Source organism: Ovis aries, chromosome 2 (genome assembly GCF_016772045.2).
Source record: "Ovis aries strain OAR_USU_Benz2616 breed Rambouillet chromosome 2, ARS-UI_Ramb_v3.0, whole genome shotgun sequence".
Lineage (NCBI taxonomy): Eukaryota > Metazoa > Chordata > Mammalia > Artiodactyla > Bovidae > Ovis > Ovis aries.
The window spans coordinates 75,055,457-75,075,221 of NC_056055.1; the positions used below are offsets into that span (position 1 = coordinate 75,055,457).

The following is a 19,765-nucleotide window of genomic DNA, read 5'->3' on the forward strand; positions in this document are numbered from 1 at the left end:
TTTCCTCCGGAAATTTTAAGCTTTTCAGCAATTTAATACTCTTTAAAAAAAAAATGATTAGGGCATGCATTATTGTCTGATAGCTTGTTAAGAAAATTAAGTAGTGACACTAATCCCATATTTTAACATTGGTATTACAGTGAAGCACTGTGGATACAGTAGAGAAATATAAATGGAATGTGTCAGCAGACACACAACAGCAAAGAGAATTTGACATTCCAACATCTTGTAAAGCATAAGAGGCAGGATTTTCAATTCCTTCATGTAGAAAACAGTAATTAGATGCCATAGTCATAATGAAATCCATAGATACTGACACAGTGTAATGAAACTATAGTTTAATGAGTATTAACTGCAAGCAGTGGAAAAGGCACTTACATAAGTTTCATCATTTTTTATCTAAAGGGCTACTCTAGGTCTGTGTTCTTTGTCCACATTCACAGAGCAGGATGTGTAAAGCTCTAAATTAACTAGAAGGGCCTCTTGAGGGCTCTTGGCAGGAAGCCAGTCAGCCTGGGGCTACCCCATCTCTCTGTCCCACCCTCCCACAGAGTGTTGGTAGCCATCTTGGGATCTGAGCTGTTTTTCGCATGCAAATCAATCCTTCTTCCCTTTCTAGGTGAAAGGGATGGTTTCTTGGCCATTCCTTATCTGAAGCTGACTTTGTTTTCGCAGTGAGATTGCATGCATCTCTCTGTCTTCTTCTCCCACACTGGGTGTAGTGGATCTGTGAAATTATAGAGTAGTATATGAAGGAACATAAGAGATTTCTTTTTCTACAATTTTTTTTTTCAATAGAATATTCTTTTAGTTTTTCTTTCAGCCATTCCTGTGCTGACCTGGCACTCAGAAGCTTTTTCTTGGGGCAAGAGGGAGGGTTGAAATGAAATCTCATTTCTTTGTGGGCATCGAACGTCCTTGTGAGTTGTTTTCCATTGTGTTTGTCCTTCCTTGAGTGTTATGTAGGCCTTTTCGTCAGGTTTGTCCCCATTTTCTCATATATTTCTCAAGAATTGGAAGAAAATTAACAATTTGCAAACCCTTACATTAAACAACTTTTAATTGTATCTTAAAATCTGTTGTATTGTATCTTTATCATGTATTTGGAATAAAGAAGCATCCTTAATAGATGCTAAGAAGCAGCTTTGGCTGAGGCTGCAGGAACCACAGAGGTTAGCATTAGATGTTGTTGGATGGGACACGAGAGAGAGCCATAGGCAGGGGGCTGGGAAAGGAGGGTTGCTGCCCGGGAGCCTGTCAGTCTTTCCCCTCCCAATCCTGCCTCCACTGGAGCCCACACAGCACTCTTTCAAGCACAGTGCTGGGCACAGAGAGACATTTAATTAACACTTGGTAGACTGACAGATGGATATTAGCTTGCTTAATTAATAGTGGATGTTAAAGGCCTTGTGGATTTGTCCCCTTTGATTAACATCCTTGAGCCCACGTGGCAGAATCTGCACTGCTCCTGCTGCGGTTGTGATGAGCGGTAGGAAGCTTTTGGCTGACTTCTCCACTGCTCCTCTGGCTGTTTCTCCTGCGATTTTCAAGGAAGCTTAGGAAGCTTGCACATGTTCATTCGCAACCTCTCTCTCTCCCCCTCCCTTTCTGTCTGATGCTCATGGAAGTAGTGTGCCTGTATACAGTCAGAATTGACTGTGCCACCCTGATTTTCTCTTGTGTTCAAGGTGACTGTCATTTTTCGTTCAGAGCAGCATATTGAGGTAGATGAGGTAAATAAAACTAATAGTAGCTAATATTGTTATAATGCCTGTTATAGTTTATTGAACACTTGCACTGGCAGCACGTTGCCTCTTTTGGGCCACACCATAACCCTTTGTTGCAGGTTTTTCTAATTGTATCCATTCTACAGGCGATGAAATGGAACTTCACAGAGGTTCAGCAGTCATTAAAGTTCCAGAAATTCCCTGTCTCCAAAGTCAGAGCATGTGGTGCGTCATTGAGATGGTGCTGATTTGGCTACACGTTTCCAGTTTGAGGTCGTGGCTTGAATTAGCTTACATGGCTTCATTATTTACCTAGGCTTCCTTCTTGGTGACACAGAACAATTATTAAGCCCTTTAATTAATCTGTTTTGCTTTAGGTCACCTTGTTAAGAAAATCTTTTCATCTCTTTTAGCTATTTTTAACCCAGTTACCCACTGTAATTGAGATCCAAAAATCTTTATGGGTAGGAGAACTGTGTAGTAATGCCCCATGTCCCTTGCTTCTCTCTGTTGAAAACATCCCATCTGAGGTCATTTTTAAAAGTTACAGTACCTCATAAATGAATACCTTCTCTCCTCATTTCTCCTAAATTATAATTCATTCCAACATTGTTTATATATTTTAGGTTCTTTGCATTTTCACATAGAATTTAAACACACACATAGCCTACTATGAATGATTGAGAGTTTGTTGAATCTATAGTCCCCTCCCCAACCCCCTAGTTTTATAGTCAGACCCAAGGAGCCTGAAGAGCATGTGAAATATAAAAGCCCAAGGCAGAGCTTCTGGCGCCAGGCATCCAGGGACTCACATACTCTCTAGCAGCTAATGAGATTGGAAATGAGTTAGCAAGAGCTCACATCAGATTCCATCTCAGTGGTAGACGCTCCACCTCCAGCTCCACCAGTCCAACTGATGGGAACTTTCCTCTCTGCTCTTTATAAAGTATGTTATTGAAACTATTCAGAATGGAAAGCAGGTGTTGCCTGCCTGTTGAGAGTTTCCTACATTAACACAGTGAAGCCTCTGAAGATGTTTCTCCCATCCCAGTCCCCTTCACGTAGCTGCTGAACAAGACTACCACCTCTGAGGTGAGCTAATGACTCAAACGGAAAATAATTCATGTTTGGTTTTTTTTCCCCTCCGTTTCTTCCACAGCCTGTTAGTTATAACTTCTACAGACGTTAAACTGAATAAGGCCTTAAATCTGCTGGGAAACTGCTTACCACCATTTCCCACTGTATTATATGTTGTGCTTAAAAACCCATGAGGAATCAAGTACACGTGAACAAATAGACATATCGAAAATTAAATACTTGTGACATTTTTATGAGCCTGCATGTGCATTTGTGCTATAAGAGCAATTATTTCTTCATGAAGCTCCAGGGAGTTAGGTTTTTCTGGGTTAAATATTTTTACCTAGCTCTTGTAATTTTACAAAGAAACTTTTCACTGTTACAAGGCACATTTAGATGAGTGATTTTTGCTTTGTAAGTTTGGTGAAAGAATAATAGTTTGTATTAATTTATTACTCTGATACCTGTAGGACTTTTTATAAAATGGATACCTTGAAAAAATATAATAACATCTCACATGTTATTAATTCATAGAAATTAGGGAATAATAATAAAGTTGAGAAGGTAAAAGGGTTATTGGATATACATGGAAATGTGCATTTTGGCCTGTTCATGGAATAGGTTGCTAAGCTTTTTCCTTCACCTCTCCAGTCTTACTGATTGAATGATGGATGTACCTATGAGAGGTACCTATGTGTACCTCTACATATACTATTTTATTTGGATTTGTACCCTTTATTAACATCATTATACAGATGGAGGACAAACCTAGGGATTTTCCTAAGATGACATTGCTGCCCGTGACTCATCTCATCACATGGATGGTGGGTGACCCTCCTTCAGGGTGTGAACACACATCCACCTTCCCAGGTCCGATAAGAGAAGACCCTTCTTGCCAAGGATAGAAATCGTCCTTCCTCTACCACACAGGACTCCTTGCCAAGCGATCACTGCAAAGGTCATATTTGAACTAACTCCTCTCTGCTCTCTGTCAGAAACTCACTGGGGAGAAATGATATTGACTATTGGAGAATACTGTATATATTTCAATGTCAGTACTTAAGTTAGATTCCTGTTCCAGTTTAGGTCACCCCAAAATTACTCATTTTAGGGTCCATAACTTCAGTCTTCACAGAGATGTCTTCATGGAGTTTCATTTTACTGCTATATCCATTTATTGACAGTTTATACAAGCAGCATATATAATAATGTTGTTTTATAAGGTTGTTGTTAAAAGGTTGAGCGCTGTGCCTTTAAATAGATAATATCCTTTGAACAGTTTAGTATCGAGAAATTTGTCTGTGAGAGCATGTGGGGAAAAATTGAAAATTTCTTTCTAAATTCTAGCTCCAGTTTAATGATGCTATCAGTTTTGAGCATAGGCAGAGATGGATTAGCAGTTTCTGTGACTCTGTCCACAATGGAGATCACATTACCTTTGGGAAAGAGATCTCAAAATATTACTTATGCCCATTGCATCTTTGAAATTAGGATATTAATAGTTGTTATTAGACCTGCCACTAGGTATTAGAATTTAATACATTGTTAAAGAAGTATATATATCACAAATTTGTTTTTTCAGTATTATTTCAGTGTAATTTGGGGGGGGTGGCTCATCTTGTGTTTTATTTTATGCATTTAAGAAAATTATTCTGAGTAGGGATCCAGAGGTTCACAAGTTAACTGAGGGGGTCCATGGCAGCAAACACGCCATTTGCAGCGGCCTTCTGGGCACGTGTGTATATCGGGCCTCCTGGCCCCCTTAGGCCTGGTTCAGATGATCAAAAGGCTGTGGTGACAATTATAAGAAATACAGTTGACTCTTGAACAACATAAGTTTGAACTGTGCAGGTCCACTTATATGTGGATTTTTTTTCAATAAGTATAATACCTGTATTTTCATTTTATAGATCTTTAAATTAACTAAATATGGAGAAAAGTTTGTGTTTGATTAGAGATCTCTGTATATGGCATCAAGAGTCCTCATTCTGTCCAAACTGTTTCAGCTTCCTGCTCTTGGTTGAGTCATGTATTAATTCCTTCATTTTTGAGGCAGAGAGAACAATGTGCAATTTTTTGACTGTGCAGGGGATGGGGGTGCCCCTAACCCCTGTGTTGTTCAGGGGACAACTGTATATAACAGAAACTACAAAGAGGTATGTAAAGAACCAAACAGATAAAATCCCATTATCTAGGGTTATATATGGCCAACAGTTTAGTGTATTATTTTCTTAGTAGATTTGATCCTGCATGGGTCCACTTATACATGGATTTTTTTTCCGTCAATACATATTGAATTCTATACAGTCCATAATTGGTCAAATCTGTAGACTTGAGTGCTGACTGTAAAGTTATATATGAGTTTTCAGCTGTGTGTGAGGGGGTCAGCACCTCTAACCTTGATGTTGTTCAAGTGTCACTCTATTCTTTTTTCTTAGTTGTGTGTGTGACAAACCATCACAAAACTTAGTGGCTTTAAGCAACAACTCTTTAGCTACTGATTCTGCTTTTTTTGTTGTTCAGTCGTGTCTAACTCTTTGCAACCCCATGGGCTGCAGCATGCCAGGCTTCCCTGTCCTTCACTATCTCCTGGAGTTCGCTCAGACTCATGTCCATTGAGTTGACGATGCCATCCAACCATCTCATCCTCTTTTGTCCCTATTTCCTCATGCCCTCCATCTTTCCCAGCATCAGCTGTCATCAGTGAAGGCTGGACTCAGCTGGGGAGTTCTTCTGTTTCAGACTGGTTGCCTCATCCATCTGTGGTCAGCTGAAGAACTGCTTGTCTTCTTTTGGCTGGGTTCTCTCATATGTGTAGGGCCTCATCTCTGGTCAGGGTGGTCTCTCATCAGCCAGCAGGAGGGTAGCTCGAGTTTCTTCATAGGACAGAATCTGTGGAGAGGGCAGGCATGTGAAGAGGCTTTGAATATACATACCATTACTTCTGTTGTATTCTTTTGGCCAAAGCAGGTTAAGCCAGAAGACTAGCTGAGATCTGAGGGTTGGGGGAGTAGACTCCAGCCTTTGGTGGGAGGAGCTGCAAAGTCACATTTCAGAGGATGTGTGCAAACAGGAAGGAGTGAAGGTTTGTGAGCGTGTTTGCAGTTTGCTGCAGTGTATATGTGTGAGTGCATATGCAGTTACATGTTCTGCATTTTTCATCTCCAGATAGGCTCCAAATCAAAGTTGCTTATTTGACTCTGTGAGTATCCTGGGGAGATTAAACAAAGTGTCTCAAATGGTATGTAGAACAGAAGAGGCAGTCGATAAATAAATTAGAAAAGAACAGAAGGAAATGTAACTTCTTTAGGCAACTGCTCGAATTCCTTTCCTGTCACTTCCTGGTTGGTTTTATTTCTCCTCTGATGTCTTTCCACGTGTACTCCCCTGGTTGATGATACCGACACATGTACTCGTGATGGGAGAGCACCTGGTTCTGGGCCCCTCTTCAGCCTCTCACCAGCTTTGAGATCTTGGAAAAGTCACTCAACCTGTACCTCAGTGACTTCATCTATTTAATGAGAATGGTGATGGACAAGGAGTCCTGGCGTGCTGCGATTCATGGGGTCGCAAAGAGTCAGACACGACTGAGCGACTGAACTGAACTGAACAACTACAGAGTTATTGCGAGAGTTTAATTAAGTCATGAGTGTGGACATGTGTTGGTAACATCTGTGTTTTTTGTCCTAGTAACTCTTTGATGCTTTTGTAGAATGTCTATAACAATTTCTTAGTTAACATTTTCTTTTCACGTCCCTAGAATTTTGAACTGTTTCTATCTTTTTAAAAAGAGAAGTTGAGTTCTTTTTTCCAATTAAAGCACTGTTCATTTCTGCATAGTGTATGTTAAAGAAAATTTGACTTTAACAATCTTAGCCTGTGCAGTTATCTTCAAACACCATAATCTGATGGAGCCCCTTGCATAATGTCCGTCTTCTCCGATGAGTAATGACATTCTTAACATCAATAGATTCTTAGGCTTTTCTGACAGGAAGTAATTTTGAGTATGTATAATCAGTTATAGGATATGCTTGTCAATAAATTTTTCCTGCAAAAATAAATCAGAAGTCATATCAAAATAGCATTATGAAAAAAAATCTGTTTTCTTTAATACTTCCCATGAATGGTCAGTCATGCTTGAGGCTTAAAAATTTTTTTATTTAGATGAAGGCAGTTTATTTAATTTGTGTGCTGGCCATCTTTCCAGCTAGCCAGTTTGCATAAATTTCATGTCCTAGCAGGAAAAAAAAAATAGTTGTGGTCTAGAATCAACCTTTTCTCTGTCAAGTCTCTGTAATTTTTCTTTACCCTTGATTGGCTGCTTCCACTTCCCAGACCCTGTGAATTTCACCATAAACCTTTATTACCACCCCCTACCCACACACATGCCTAGCTACCCTAACAAAGAGGAACTTCTTCCTAAAACTCCCCTGTGTTTCTTTTTGTTCTTCTCTGGACAGTGAGTAATTAGAATCAGTCTTCTCCCATTTAAAAAATATGTCTGTACCTGTCCTCGTAGATCATTTATTTAGTTTTTTTTTTTCTATTTATTTTTCCATTCATTCATTCATTGTTTATCTGGCAGCAACAGTGTTGCTTGCCATGGATAAAAAGACAAATCGGTCCTGGCGCTGACCCATGGATTTTGCCCTGTTACAGGAGGGATAGTCAGTGAAAGTGACATTTGACCAGAGCCTTAAGAGAGTTGTAAACAAAGGCTTTGAGGGTCTTGAGGGTGGAGGGAGGAGACCACATTATTTATGCCTTCCTTCCTAAGGACCACAGCCATGTGCCCCCTTTTGACAAGAATTAGAGTCATAAGAGGATGAGGTGAAGAGCAAAGCAGTGATGATTTAGAGCTGGCTTGAGCCTTGTCATGAGGAACCGTGCACTGTCGTGCATGCCAGTTACTGGGGTACTGTAGGGAAGAGTGGTTTATTTACCTGGGGCTAGGGTCTCGTATATAGTCTCTTATAATGAAGCCGCTTAACAGTTGCTGAGAACTAATTGCTTGTGAGTCTAGACATTTTATGTACTTATTATTTTATAGCAGATCTTTGATATAAGTATTACTGTTCCTTCTGCAGATGAGCAAACTGAGGCTGATAAAGGTTATGTAACATCCCTATGATCACATAGTTAGTATGAAGCTGAGCTTATAATTCAAATCCAAAACATTCTTTCCTTAGAGGGTGAGTTCCAACTTTAATAAAATATGCATGCATGAAGAAACTAATATCATAGTAAAATACACTGCATGCCATTCTGACTATGAGTGTTTTTAAGGCCATTTGACAAAGAGGGACAGCGTTTGAAAAAAATACACTGCCAACATAAAGCCCCCTTTGGCCTTAATCCAGGTCACTCAGAGCCACTGTGTTATGAACTTCACCTCCTACAGGCAGTTATAACCAATACAATTTTAGGAAGCATTCATAGGCTTAATTTCAGAGTTCCAGAATTCTACAAACTGTGCCTTCACTCAAATTTATTATTACATCTAAGTTGCTCTCTTGCTTTGAAAGGTTAGATATATTTAAAATGGTTGGACAGAGGAATGAAGTAGGAATCTAGGGAGTTATTTTGGCATATGTAAGGTACTGTGGCCCAGCTGTTAAAGATTTCTGCTTCAAGCACAGTGTGCTTAAATCACTACAGGCTCCTTCCTCTTGTGCTTTGGCAAAACGTTTACACACCTAACTACACCTAAAGTCAGAGAAAAATTTTCCAGCCAACCTAGCAATCAGTAGGGAATGATTTCAAGGAAGAAAAATATCCTTTTATTTGGTTAGGCATGTGAGAAACCAGATGGCAGAGCTCACTCTGCAAAGAGGGGACCTTTAGGAACATGTCTGGGAGAGTTAGCCTTCGGTCCAAACCATGAGCATCTTTGTCTGTAGTTCTGTACTCCAGGCCCTCATCTCCCACCTGGACATGGCCCTTCTCCCCTTGGAGTCACCTGGACCTGGATCATCTTTCTTCTGTACTTAAACCTCTCAGTGGCTCCCTTAGGCCCACAGGGTAACGTCCAAACGTCTTAGAATGGTGTGAGAGCTGCCCTAACTTCCCCCTCTGCCCCATAGCCTGACCTCTCGGCCACAGGCCATTTCTAAACTCTTCTTTCTCCTGCTTCCCCTCCCATACGAGGCAGGATCCCTTGCAGTTCTCAGAATAGAGTGGGCTGTTTCCTGCTTCTAGGCTTTTGCTAACGCCCTTACTGGTTCCCTAATTCTGCCTGTGAGTATGAAGACATGCTAGAATATCATCAATTTTGAGTCATGCCACCTGTAAGATGACTTTATAGCACATACCTGTGTAGGCCTATTCTGGGGAATGGGAATCAAGTCTTAGAGGTTTTGGTTGGAGTCCAGAGCACCAGGGGAGGTGCTTGGTGTCCACTGAACAGCAGCACGACTGTTGAAGGAACCAGTGAATCAGTGACTCTCTGGGCATTTCTTCTTTGGTTTCTAGAAGGAAACGTTTAAGCATAGCACTTTATCTGTTTCCTACAAGGTGTTTTAGCTTTTTTGAAATTCAAGGAAAAAAAAAGTAAAGGCTCTAATTAAACCAAGATTCTGAATTGACACTTTATTTCCCAATGATGTTATAAATAGCCCTGCCAGAAGACACTGGGTTAATGAATCCTGGCTTTCTGTAGGTTATGGATGACATGTCAGACTACTGTTGGTATCTTGGGGATTATGAGACTGTGCCTTCTAGGGCCCATTTAGCAACGGTGCTGGGCCTTCCCAAGTGCCTGATTCAGGAGCCCCCTAGTGAGTCAAAGCTTGTGGCATCAACAGTCAGGTTGACGAATGAGACTTGGAGATAGGGAGTAAAAGGGACTGAGCAGACCTCCTTGTAAGATGGTGACTCCCCTCTGCACCTGGCAGGAATGAGGTTTTTGTGAGTTTCTAACGGGAGCAACAGCCTTATTCTGAAAAATAAATTGCAAACAAATAGAAAGCCCCAAATACAGCAAGCTAAAATGTCTGGAGTGCTTACCATGAGCCTAGAATTCTGCCAAGCATTTTCCCGAAGCATTTATCCTGAAGTCTTCTACTTCATAGCATGGTATATACTGAGACCTAGTCCCTGGTTTTTCTTGGTTATATGTATGTACATGTATGTATGTATGTATGTATGTATAAAAGTGTGTGCATGTGTATGTATGTGTGTATGTATGTATATATATTTACACACATCCACACATTTCTTTGCTCTGACTTCTGAAGGGGTCAGGAAGCAAAGATGCCTTTGTAGTAATAAGCACACCTAAGCACCTGGATCTTATCCTCTAATATCACTGCCCACAAAAATGACCCACGTTCCTCTGGGAAATGCTAATTCCAGGGCTGAGGCAAGATGATCTTGAGACTCTTATGAGGCCAGAAAGGAAGGAACTGCTAAAAAATAAAAGGACGTCTTAAGGGACATAGGAAACAGATTGAAGAGGCTTCTACTGGCCAAATCTGGGATAATCTGAGCACCGAAATAACTGACTGTAGTATGAATTATAAACAATTGTGAAGGAGGAGTTAATAATCCCATACTGATGACGGATGGATGGATGGATGTAGGGAGAGTAGGAGGTTTTTGCTTAATAACTACCAGGCGCCAACCAGTAAACGTGGAGGGAGTACTGGAGCAGGAAAAGTGAGCGTATCATCCCCATCATAGTAAAACTGGATCAAGCAAGATTCATCAATGGATGCTATCTAAGCAGAAGTGTGGAGGAGCAGGATATTTGTGTGCCATTTAAGGCTCTCCCACAGATTGCTTATTAGCTAGAAGGGAAAAATAGTGATTACAAAGTGGAAAAATTGGACTGCTCTTTGACCAGGATCAGAGTTAATATCACCATTGAAAGGCAGATAAACATCTGCCTCCAGATGTGGTTTCTTGAGAAGATGACAGCGTTGTCTGTGTGGTATTCTGGCCAGGAATGTATATCAGACTCTAATCATGAGGAAACATCAGCCAGATACTCTGTTGAAAAAACAGGGGCAGGGAGAGCTGGATCCTTCAAAAGTATCATGATCATATAAAGGCTGTGGAGATGTTCCAGGTTACGGGGGTCAAAAGGACTTGGCAGCTAAATGCAGTACCTGATTTGAGACTGGATCCTGTACATAAAGAAAAATTGGAATATGCGTCATCAATTAAAGGATGGCATCCATGTTAAATTTATTAAAGTTAGTAACTGTGCTGTGGTTATGTAAAGGAAAATCTCTGTATAAAATATACTCTGATGTATTTAGGCATAAAAGCCCATGATTTATGGTTTGGGCATAAATGCATACACACATACAATAATATATATATCACACATACAGTTATAAAATATATATATATATATAATTGTATGTGTGTATGCATTTAAACATATATATGCATATATGTGTATGCATATATATAAAAACACATGTATTTATATGTGTGTATATATACAGTTTAATTTACATATATAGAAGGAAATGGCAACCCACTCCAGTATTCTTGCCTGGAAAACCCCTTGAACAGAGGATCCTGTTGGGCTACAGTCCGTGGGGTCACAAAGAGTCGGACATGACTTACAAACTAAAACAACAACATACACACTTTAATATGCATATTTAAAGATATATGTATATATACACACATGTAAGATAGAGAATGTGCAAAAACATGGGAAATGTTAAAAATAACAATAAATAACCACAGATGAATCTTGAGTAAAGGGTCAAAGAGTATGTTTATGTTTTGTTTTCATATTCTTACAACTTTTAAGTTTGAAATTATCCCCCAGTAAAAGGTCTAAAAGTTAAAAGTATATATCATGATCATACTAATGATTATCTTCTAAATAAATATTTCTTCTATTTGCTGTCCTCTCTGCTGTTTCTTTTCTCTCCTCTTCTTCTGCTCCATCCTTAGAAATCCAAGGCTGGTGAGAAGGGCATCTCCGTGGGGCAGACGGTCATCACGAAGCATCGGAATACCCGGTACTACAGCTGCAGGGTTATCGCCGTGACGGCGCAGACCTTCTATGAGGTTGTATTTGATGACGGCTCCTTCAGCAGGGACACCTTCCCTGAGGATATTGTGGTGAGTAAGGCTCTGGGTGCCTGCTCCCCAGCTTGTTTTCTGCATGACTAAACTAGCTGAACCTCTCAGGAATCTTCATCTTGGTTCTTGGTGTAGCTCATTTCATTTAATATTCAGTTCAGGTGTTCTCTTCCCCCACCACAATCCTTGGAAATGTTGTTTTCTAGGAAGTTCCTTAGCCATCATTATTCTAAATAGTAGGTGAATTTAGACTCATCTTCCCAGATTCTTTTAACTGAATGAGAAGCGTATGTGGCCAGAAACAAAATGTGAATTCACCTGTTCTTATCTATTATGGAGTTTGTATATTTGAATTCCTTTATTACTTTTTTTTCTTTATGCTTGGCTGGAGAATATGGCTTTTATTAATCTGACCTGACAGTGACATCTGTAATCTGACAGAAACATCTGTGCATGTTTCATATGGGAATAACAAAAATCACACAAGCAAAAGGCTCTTTTATTGAGTTTCTTAACTGTGGTCTGAAAGGGGACCCGTACGTGCCTGTCTGTCTGTCTCCTTCCTCTGGCCCCTCAGTGAACACCCTGGGTCTTGTTCAGAGGAACTCTGAATGTGTCTCAGGGTCTTGCTTTTGAGCAGGATGTTTCACAAGAAAAGCAGTTTCAGCAGAAGGTTTTTTGAAACTGAGATCAGGGTTAGTCTTCCAGCCATCTTGTTACCCTTGTTTATTTACGGCAAGTATCCATTTGAGGAGCCAGGCCTCAATAATGTAGTTGTAACTTCTGCCTTGTCCTCAGTCTGCGATGCTTTGCCCTTGTTTGTATTTGGAAATGTTACTCTTTAAGAGTAATAAGTATGTATTTTGCATAACTGATAATTAAATGTAACCTTTTGAGATTGTTCCTAAACATTTCCAGAATTTTGGTCTCCTGGGGCAGCAGAAACATTGATTCAGTCAGCTCTTTGTTAAGCTTACTTCTCTATGCCTTTAAGAGGGACAAGTATGTAAACAAAAGTTACCTTATTTGAAAGATTTCAAAGCAAATGATTTAAAGAAGTTAAAAATCCCAGGACTTGACCCTACACCCTAAGGGTGAATTGTGGGTTGTTTTTTTTTTTTTTTTTTTTTTGCAGAATTCTCCCTGGAGCTTTGCTGCACTGATGTTGCTCTTCATAAGCAGCAGCCTTTAGGTCACATGCTTGCCTTGCTAGCCTAGGCCCTCCCATCAAGTGTGCAGTCCCCAGACACAGTATCTGCTGTGTACTAAGCATTGCACTGGATGCTGGCAAAATGGTGTGATTCCTTTTCAGTCTGGAGGGATGTGGGCTGGTAAATGGGTGCTTTCCAGACAGCACGGTAAATGCTATAGACGAGTCTGAAGCAGCTTCCCCACTGCGGGGATCAGGAGACTGAGTCCGAGATTCTATGGGGTCAGTAGGGCTGGCACTGATGGAGATGCATCACGTGCCAGGTTTGCTTCAGGAGCTTGACACACGGGAATCATTTCACCCTCACAGTCTTGCGTGCTAGTTACTACTGTTTTCTACATTTGGCTGCTGAAAAAAAACTGAGTCACAAAGCAGTAAATAACTTTCTCACAGTGATATGCAGCTAGTAAGTGTCAGAAAGAGTGTTCAGTCCAGGAGATTGGCTCCAGAGCCTCTGTTCTTAACCTCTGGGAAGAAAAAGGACTTTCAAAGTGGGAGAAGGCGAGAGAGGTACTGAAACACACAAGCAACTCAAGCCCCTCGGTGCTTGTCAGACCTGCCCAGTTACACACTTATCTCAGAATCTGCCTCCTTTTGTGCAGGCTGACAATATTGAGCTAGCCAAAGACAGAAAACTTTGCTGGGGAGCCTGCAGGGGATAGAGCAAAAGAGTTGTGAGCATTCACCCCCAAACCTGAGCAAATAGTTAGGTCTTTATCCATGATAGTATGTAGTGAATCCTAAATTTCCTTTCACGTCACGAGCCTCCACACACCCAGTCAGTCATAAGCTTTCTTGGAAAGTCTTCAGCTTGAGCATTGGAAAAGAGTGGCTGTGATCCTGGGAGTTTTCTGAATCCACAAGTCTTTCCTTTGATACCTTTAGCCCCTACTCTCTGTGAACCCAATCAAGTTTGGTTTGAAGTATTTGTGGGTGTTGTGAGAACAAAAATTTTGTGAGGTAGTTCAGAAACACCTTGGCATTTAAATCAACAAGAATAAAAGAGCAGAAATTCTTTACAACTCGATTAGCTATTACTTAGCATACATGATAAAGGCTTGAGGTTTAGCAGTTGGGGTGTGTGTGTACATGTGCGTGTCCCCAACTCTAGCCTTGGAGGGAGTGGCAGTGCTCACAGTGGAATGAGTTAGCGGAGATTGGAGCAGGGGCTGCTGTATGAATTTGCATGAAGGATAATTTTTTCAGGGAAAAAGCAACTCATCTTTGAGCAGGTCTTCTCTCTTTGATCCAGCCTTTCCTCCCTCGACAACTCTCTACCATCCTTTCCCATCTGGTACATTTTTGGTTACCTGTTCCAGGCCTCTTAGACCAACCAAGTAGGAACATTTTAGTGATGCTTTATTTTCAAGTTATACACACTTTCTCATAACGTCACTGTTTGTTGGCTGCTGTGGCCTCTTCCACTTTGTTCTCTTAGTGCTGAAAGAGACATCTCCAGATGTCTTTATTTGGTTGCTCCATAGGGAAGGTTTTATTTTTCCTTATAATATGGTATTAGAGTTCTCTGGAGAAACAGACCCTTAAATAAGAGGCTTGTGTGTGTTTAATATATTACAAGTAAGTATATGTAATATATATGATTTCTGATAAGGGTATTGGCTCCTTTGATTATGGAAGCCAAGAAGTCCCAGGATCTGTAGTCAGCAGACTGGAGACAGGAGAGGCTCAAGACCCAGGAAGAGCATCAAGTCCAAAGTCAGGAAAAAGCTGAGTCCCAGCTCAAAGCCAGTCAGGCAGGAGGAATTCCCCCTTATTTGGAAAAGGGTCAGCCTTTTTGTTCTCTGACTGAATGGGTCCTAGGGAGGATCGTCTGTTTTGTCTGTCAATTCAGTCACTAAAGTCATCCAATAACATCCTCAGAGACTCACCTAGAATAATATTTGACCAAATACCAAACATGTGGGCACCCATGGCCCTGCCAAGTTGACGCATAAAATTAAACACCACAAATATGTTGTCCTGGGGTGTTGAAGGAGACTGTTCACCTTGTGTTGCCGGAAGCTCTGAGTTGGAGGCAGAGTGTAACTTCCCTTTCTGTGAGGCAGCCACAGTTTGGCTGGTTTGCAGCACTCTGCAGATCAACTCCACTAGCTCTGTGCTCTTTCCTGGTCATCATCCAGATTCCCAAAAGACAATGTCATGGATTTTCTGAAGCAAGCTTTTTAAATTTGAAGAACTTCTGGGGATTGTTTGGGATCTGTGTTTCTGACTTACATTAATGAAAGCTGCCTGATTAAATGCCCTCATAGGATGTCAACTAGACTTCAGTTTGGTATGGGGAATTTGATGTTATATTTCAAAACATAATGTGTGTAATGAAGTGTGTTGTAAATATACTCACATGTTTATTATTTATTCCCATATATGATATTATGTAAATACATTTATATCACCATTTTTCAGCCCATGTGGATTAATTCTTATGACCATCCCACTTCTACTTTTGCTCTCCATTGACATCAGCGCTGTCTTCTGGGAGGTGGGGACCCTAATGTGGAGATAATCAGGAGATAAGAAAAATGTGACCAGCTTTGTTTCTGTCTCAGCATCTTGCAGATCATGGCAGAGTAGTTATTTGGGTGGAAACATAGTCCATATTCCTCAGAGAAACCTCGTTTTTTAAGATGATATACCTGTGCCGCCTGAAACTGGAGGTAGAAGATGATTTTCTCTTCTGTTTGTCTGAAAGCTCTCTAATCTGCCCAATGTGCTTATCGAGTGTGAGTGCCGCTGGGAAGGCCCTTTCATCAAATGCAACTAAATGTCAGTGTGACTGGCTAGTGAAGAACTAGACTCTCTAAGCTGTGGGTACTTGCCAGCTAGAACTGCCATGAAGGTAAAACACAATTTCAGTTTCTTAACTATAAAAATAAAATCTAGAACAATGAGCTTAATTATCCCAAAGTGTTTATTTACATAGAAATACAGGGAGGCCTGGCGTGCTGTAATTCATGGGGCTGCAAAGAGTTGCACACGACTGAGCACCTGAACTGATAGTCCTTTATAAAGCCTGATGCTTTAGTAAAGAAATACATTCCCTTATTTTTTGAATCACTTTATCATCCCTCCAGAAGAGAAACATTTAATGCAGGCTTGTCTATTCATGTTTGAAAATAAATTTACTGTGCATTAAAATAACCTTTGTTAGGGTTATGTGACTAGAAGGGAGTGTTTGAAACTGTAGGGAGAAACATTCTTTGGACTACCTGAAAATTCTTTCCAGACCTAGGTGCTTTATTTCTGTGATAGCCAGAAAAATGTCCCAAATATTTTGTCTCAACAGTACACCTGCAGAATGTGTGTATCAGTCCCGTTAAACTCAGCGTGCAATCTGTAGCTGTCAGGGTAAGTAATAAAAGATGTATTGCTACATGCCTCCGTCAGTCTATGAAATTGCAACACACTTCCTGATGAATTTTTTTTGTCTCCTACTATTTTGATGGGAACGAAAGTTGCCCACTGAAGAGAATTCAATGAGCAAAGCGATTCCAGGGCCCCCTGTTCACCTTTGCTAAAACTTGAGATCCTCTGGCATGCCCGTGATGACACTAGAATGATGGCTGCTTGCTTTCGTCTGCACTTGGAACTCATTTCAGGGGAGGAGGATGGTGCAGTGTGATCTGGATGGTTTTAGGACCAGCACTTAACATTCACCACTTGGCTTGAGAAGAGAAACAGGACCATTTAGAAATTTGACAGCAGGAGTCCATCACTGAAATTTCCATGAGGACTTGCTACATTTTTCAGCATCCGTTGAAATGTGAAAAAAAGCACAAGAACTATACTCTTCACGATATGAGGGATGGATTGTCATGGCCTTTAGTTTCTGTGGGCTGTACAGTGGAAACCAAAATTCTTAAAGCTAATTTTTTTCTCAGTTATAGACAAGTTGCTCAAACTTTCAAGCCTCAGTGTTTTTGTTTCCCCACTAAAAAGGGAATAATTTATACCTTCTGAGATTATTGAAAGGACTAAATGAGCTAAATGTCTTTTTCCTCTCCCATCTAGTTTATGCTGCCCTTTCTGGTCTTGATGAAATTTGGTTAGAAGATGTGTACTTAGTACTTTGTTCCAACTTATTAGGTTAAATGAGTGTCTGTATAGGTGAGACTTCAGCTTATTTTTTCCACTTGTAAAGCAGTCCTGGTGTCTTTAGACTTTATAATAAATTTATGCATGTATTTTTGCATTTATTCTTTGCATTTATGCATGTATTTTTCAGCATGTTTAAAGTGCTATTAATACTTATTGACTTTTCATGACAAACCTCGCTCTAGAGTAAGTTTGTGCTCAGTTCATAGATGTGATACTTGCCAGGTTACAAAACCTTTTGATTTGTGTGAGCTCCCCAAACTAGGGGTGGCAAGAGTCAGGACCAGAATGCAGGCTGATCCCCTGCCTTCCACTGTTTGTTGCCTCCATGCTCTCTGTGACTTAGCGTTGCTGTCATAGAAGACCCTGTACCTAACTGCTGAGGGTTCAGCACTCCCACAAGTCCCCACTTGGCAAGTGTAGGTGTAGGGGTAACTCTGGATGCTCAGGAGGCAAAGGAATATGTTGGGGTGGGGAGTGAGAAGCTAAGAAAATGTTTTCCTGAAAACTCTGTGCTATAGGGTCCTGGGAAGTGTTTTTTAATTCCTATTGGCACATAGATTTTAAAGTAACCTGGATTTTTAAGTTAGGTGAAAGGCATACCCCACCCCAGCCCATCTGTGTTATGTATGCTCCAGACTAATTGTCACTCACCAGTCCTAGTTCTTCTAGAATGAATGGAAATTTGCCAGAAAAGGCTCCAGGGACTTTTAAAGGTTTAGGATTCTATAGGTGTGGCCCATGGGGCATTTAACTGCTTGAGAGGGACACCCTTGCTTCTCTTTCCTGGCTGTAGAGTTGAGAGTCTGCCAAGTTCCTATTGATTTTTATATCCTTGCCTTTTATACATATTAAAAAAAATCTGTTATTACCTTGATTTTAATCAACAGTTTAAAACTTACTTTTTTTAAGCTTTCAAATTCAGCTAACAAATTGTCTTATTTATGCATATAATGATTTTTTTACATAAACATTTAGAACAAAGTCATTTGTTTCTTGATTAATATTTTATAATGTATAAATGAACTGATGAAATTCTCACCACTTTACATTTAAGTAATCAAATTTCCTTGTACATCTTGACTGTGTTTATAGATTTAATATATAAAGTTCTCACAAATGTTATAATTTTTTTAACTCAGTCAATGCCCATAATGCTGATAAGTCTAACATTAATTTAGTAGTTCAAATTCTATTTCAAAAAGCAAACAACACATACAGCAGTACAATATTTACAAAACATTTTACTGTGGCTTTATATAAATACAATTTACATTGGGTAATCTATTAAATATAATATGTATTTAAATACATTTTAATTGATATATAAATAAATAGAATTCTCTACCCACCAAGAGGGAATAATATTAGTATATTGGCTAGAAGTTGGCTGAAAAAAACTAAAGAACCTCAGGCCATTCAGAGGCATAGAGTCTGGTTATATCTTTGAAGACTGAACCTGCAGTTGCTGGGCTGGGGCTTCTGACTAAGGTCAGCTTTCATCTGATTCTTCAACTCTAAATTGTGTGCTCTTCACTGAGGCTCTGATTAGTTTTATAAGTTTCATGAACTGTCTCAAGTTGGTGGAGGTGGGTACTTACCAATCCCTAGAATTTTATTCTTTTGTCATTCTTGGGCGGCTTTTTGCCTTAAAGCCAGGGCATACTAATGAAATGTTGAAGTCCTTATTTGTGCTGGACTCCCTTTGTCTTTTATAAATTGTATGCATCTCTACCCTTGATTCTGTAGCCATCATACTGACAGTGTCCATTTAGCACTGGTGAACCTCTGAAGAAAAGTATGTCGTTGCCCTGATACTCCACTCAAGAGACTGACAAGGTGTCTTCAGGGAAACTAGTTAATTATGTTTTTCTTCAAATACATACCTCTTTCACTTGGCGGTATTTCTCTTTTGGCAATATCTCAAGGTGATTGGTTTGAGGAACTTCTCCCCAGGAGACAATTCTTTCCCATCCTTGTCTTTCCAAGGGAACTTAAAGGTATATAGCATTCCATCTTCACTCTAACAAAATCACAATAACTACCTTGAACTTGAGGGCACTGTTATTAGTTTCTAGGACTTTATCATCTCTTCTCAGTGGGCTTCCCAGGTGGTGCTAGTGGTAAAGAACCCTCCTGCCAGTGCAGGAGATGTGAGAGACACAGGTTCAATCCCTGGGTTGGGAAGATCTCCTGAAGAAGGAAATGGCAACCCACTCCAGTATTCTTGCCTGGAGAATCCCATGGACAGAGGAGCCTGGCTGGCTATAGTCCATAGGGTTACAAAGAGTCGGACACAACTGAAGCAACTTAGCACGTCACATCTCAATTCAGGGTTTAACCCCAAGGGTGGCATGATCCAAATCTATCTGTGTTTGGGAATATCCAATCATATCATTCTTTTTGACCTATATATTCAGTGCTATTTTAGGTACCATAGGGGATTCAGGATGTATAAGCATAGGTGAAGAAGTGATTCTGGGTATTTTGGAGGCAAAATAAAGTACCCAAGTGGGTTTGAAACACTAAAAAAAAATTATCAGAAGTATTCTATACCATGGAATTCTGGGAAGCTCATGGCTTTTTCAAG

The 19,765-nt window shown here is 40.2% G+C and overlaps 1 protein-coding gene across 6 annotated transcripts in view; it reads left to right on the forward strand.

The window, feature by feature from the left end:
* Window positions 1-19,765, forward strand: part of KDM4C (lysine demethylase 4C) — a 398,538-nt gene that overhangs the window by 338,286 nt on the left and 40,487 nt on the right. For 5 of the 6 annotated variants that reach the window (XM_042243436.2, XM_004004373.6, XM_042243437.2 and 2 more), the window contains one exon: window positions 11,721-11,891. In XM_042243436.2, coding sequence (XP_042099370.1) covers window positions 11,721-11,891 — 171 coding nt within the window. Of the gene's footprint in view, window positions 1-11,720; window positions 11,892-16,366; window positions 16,429-19,765 lie in introns of all 6 variants that reach the window. The other variant, XM_042243438.2, reaches the window with a different exon arrangement.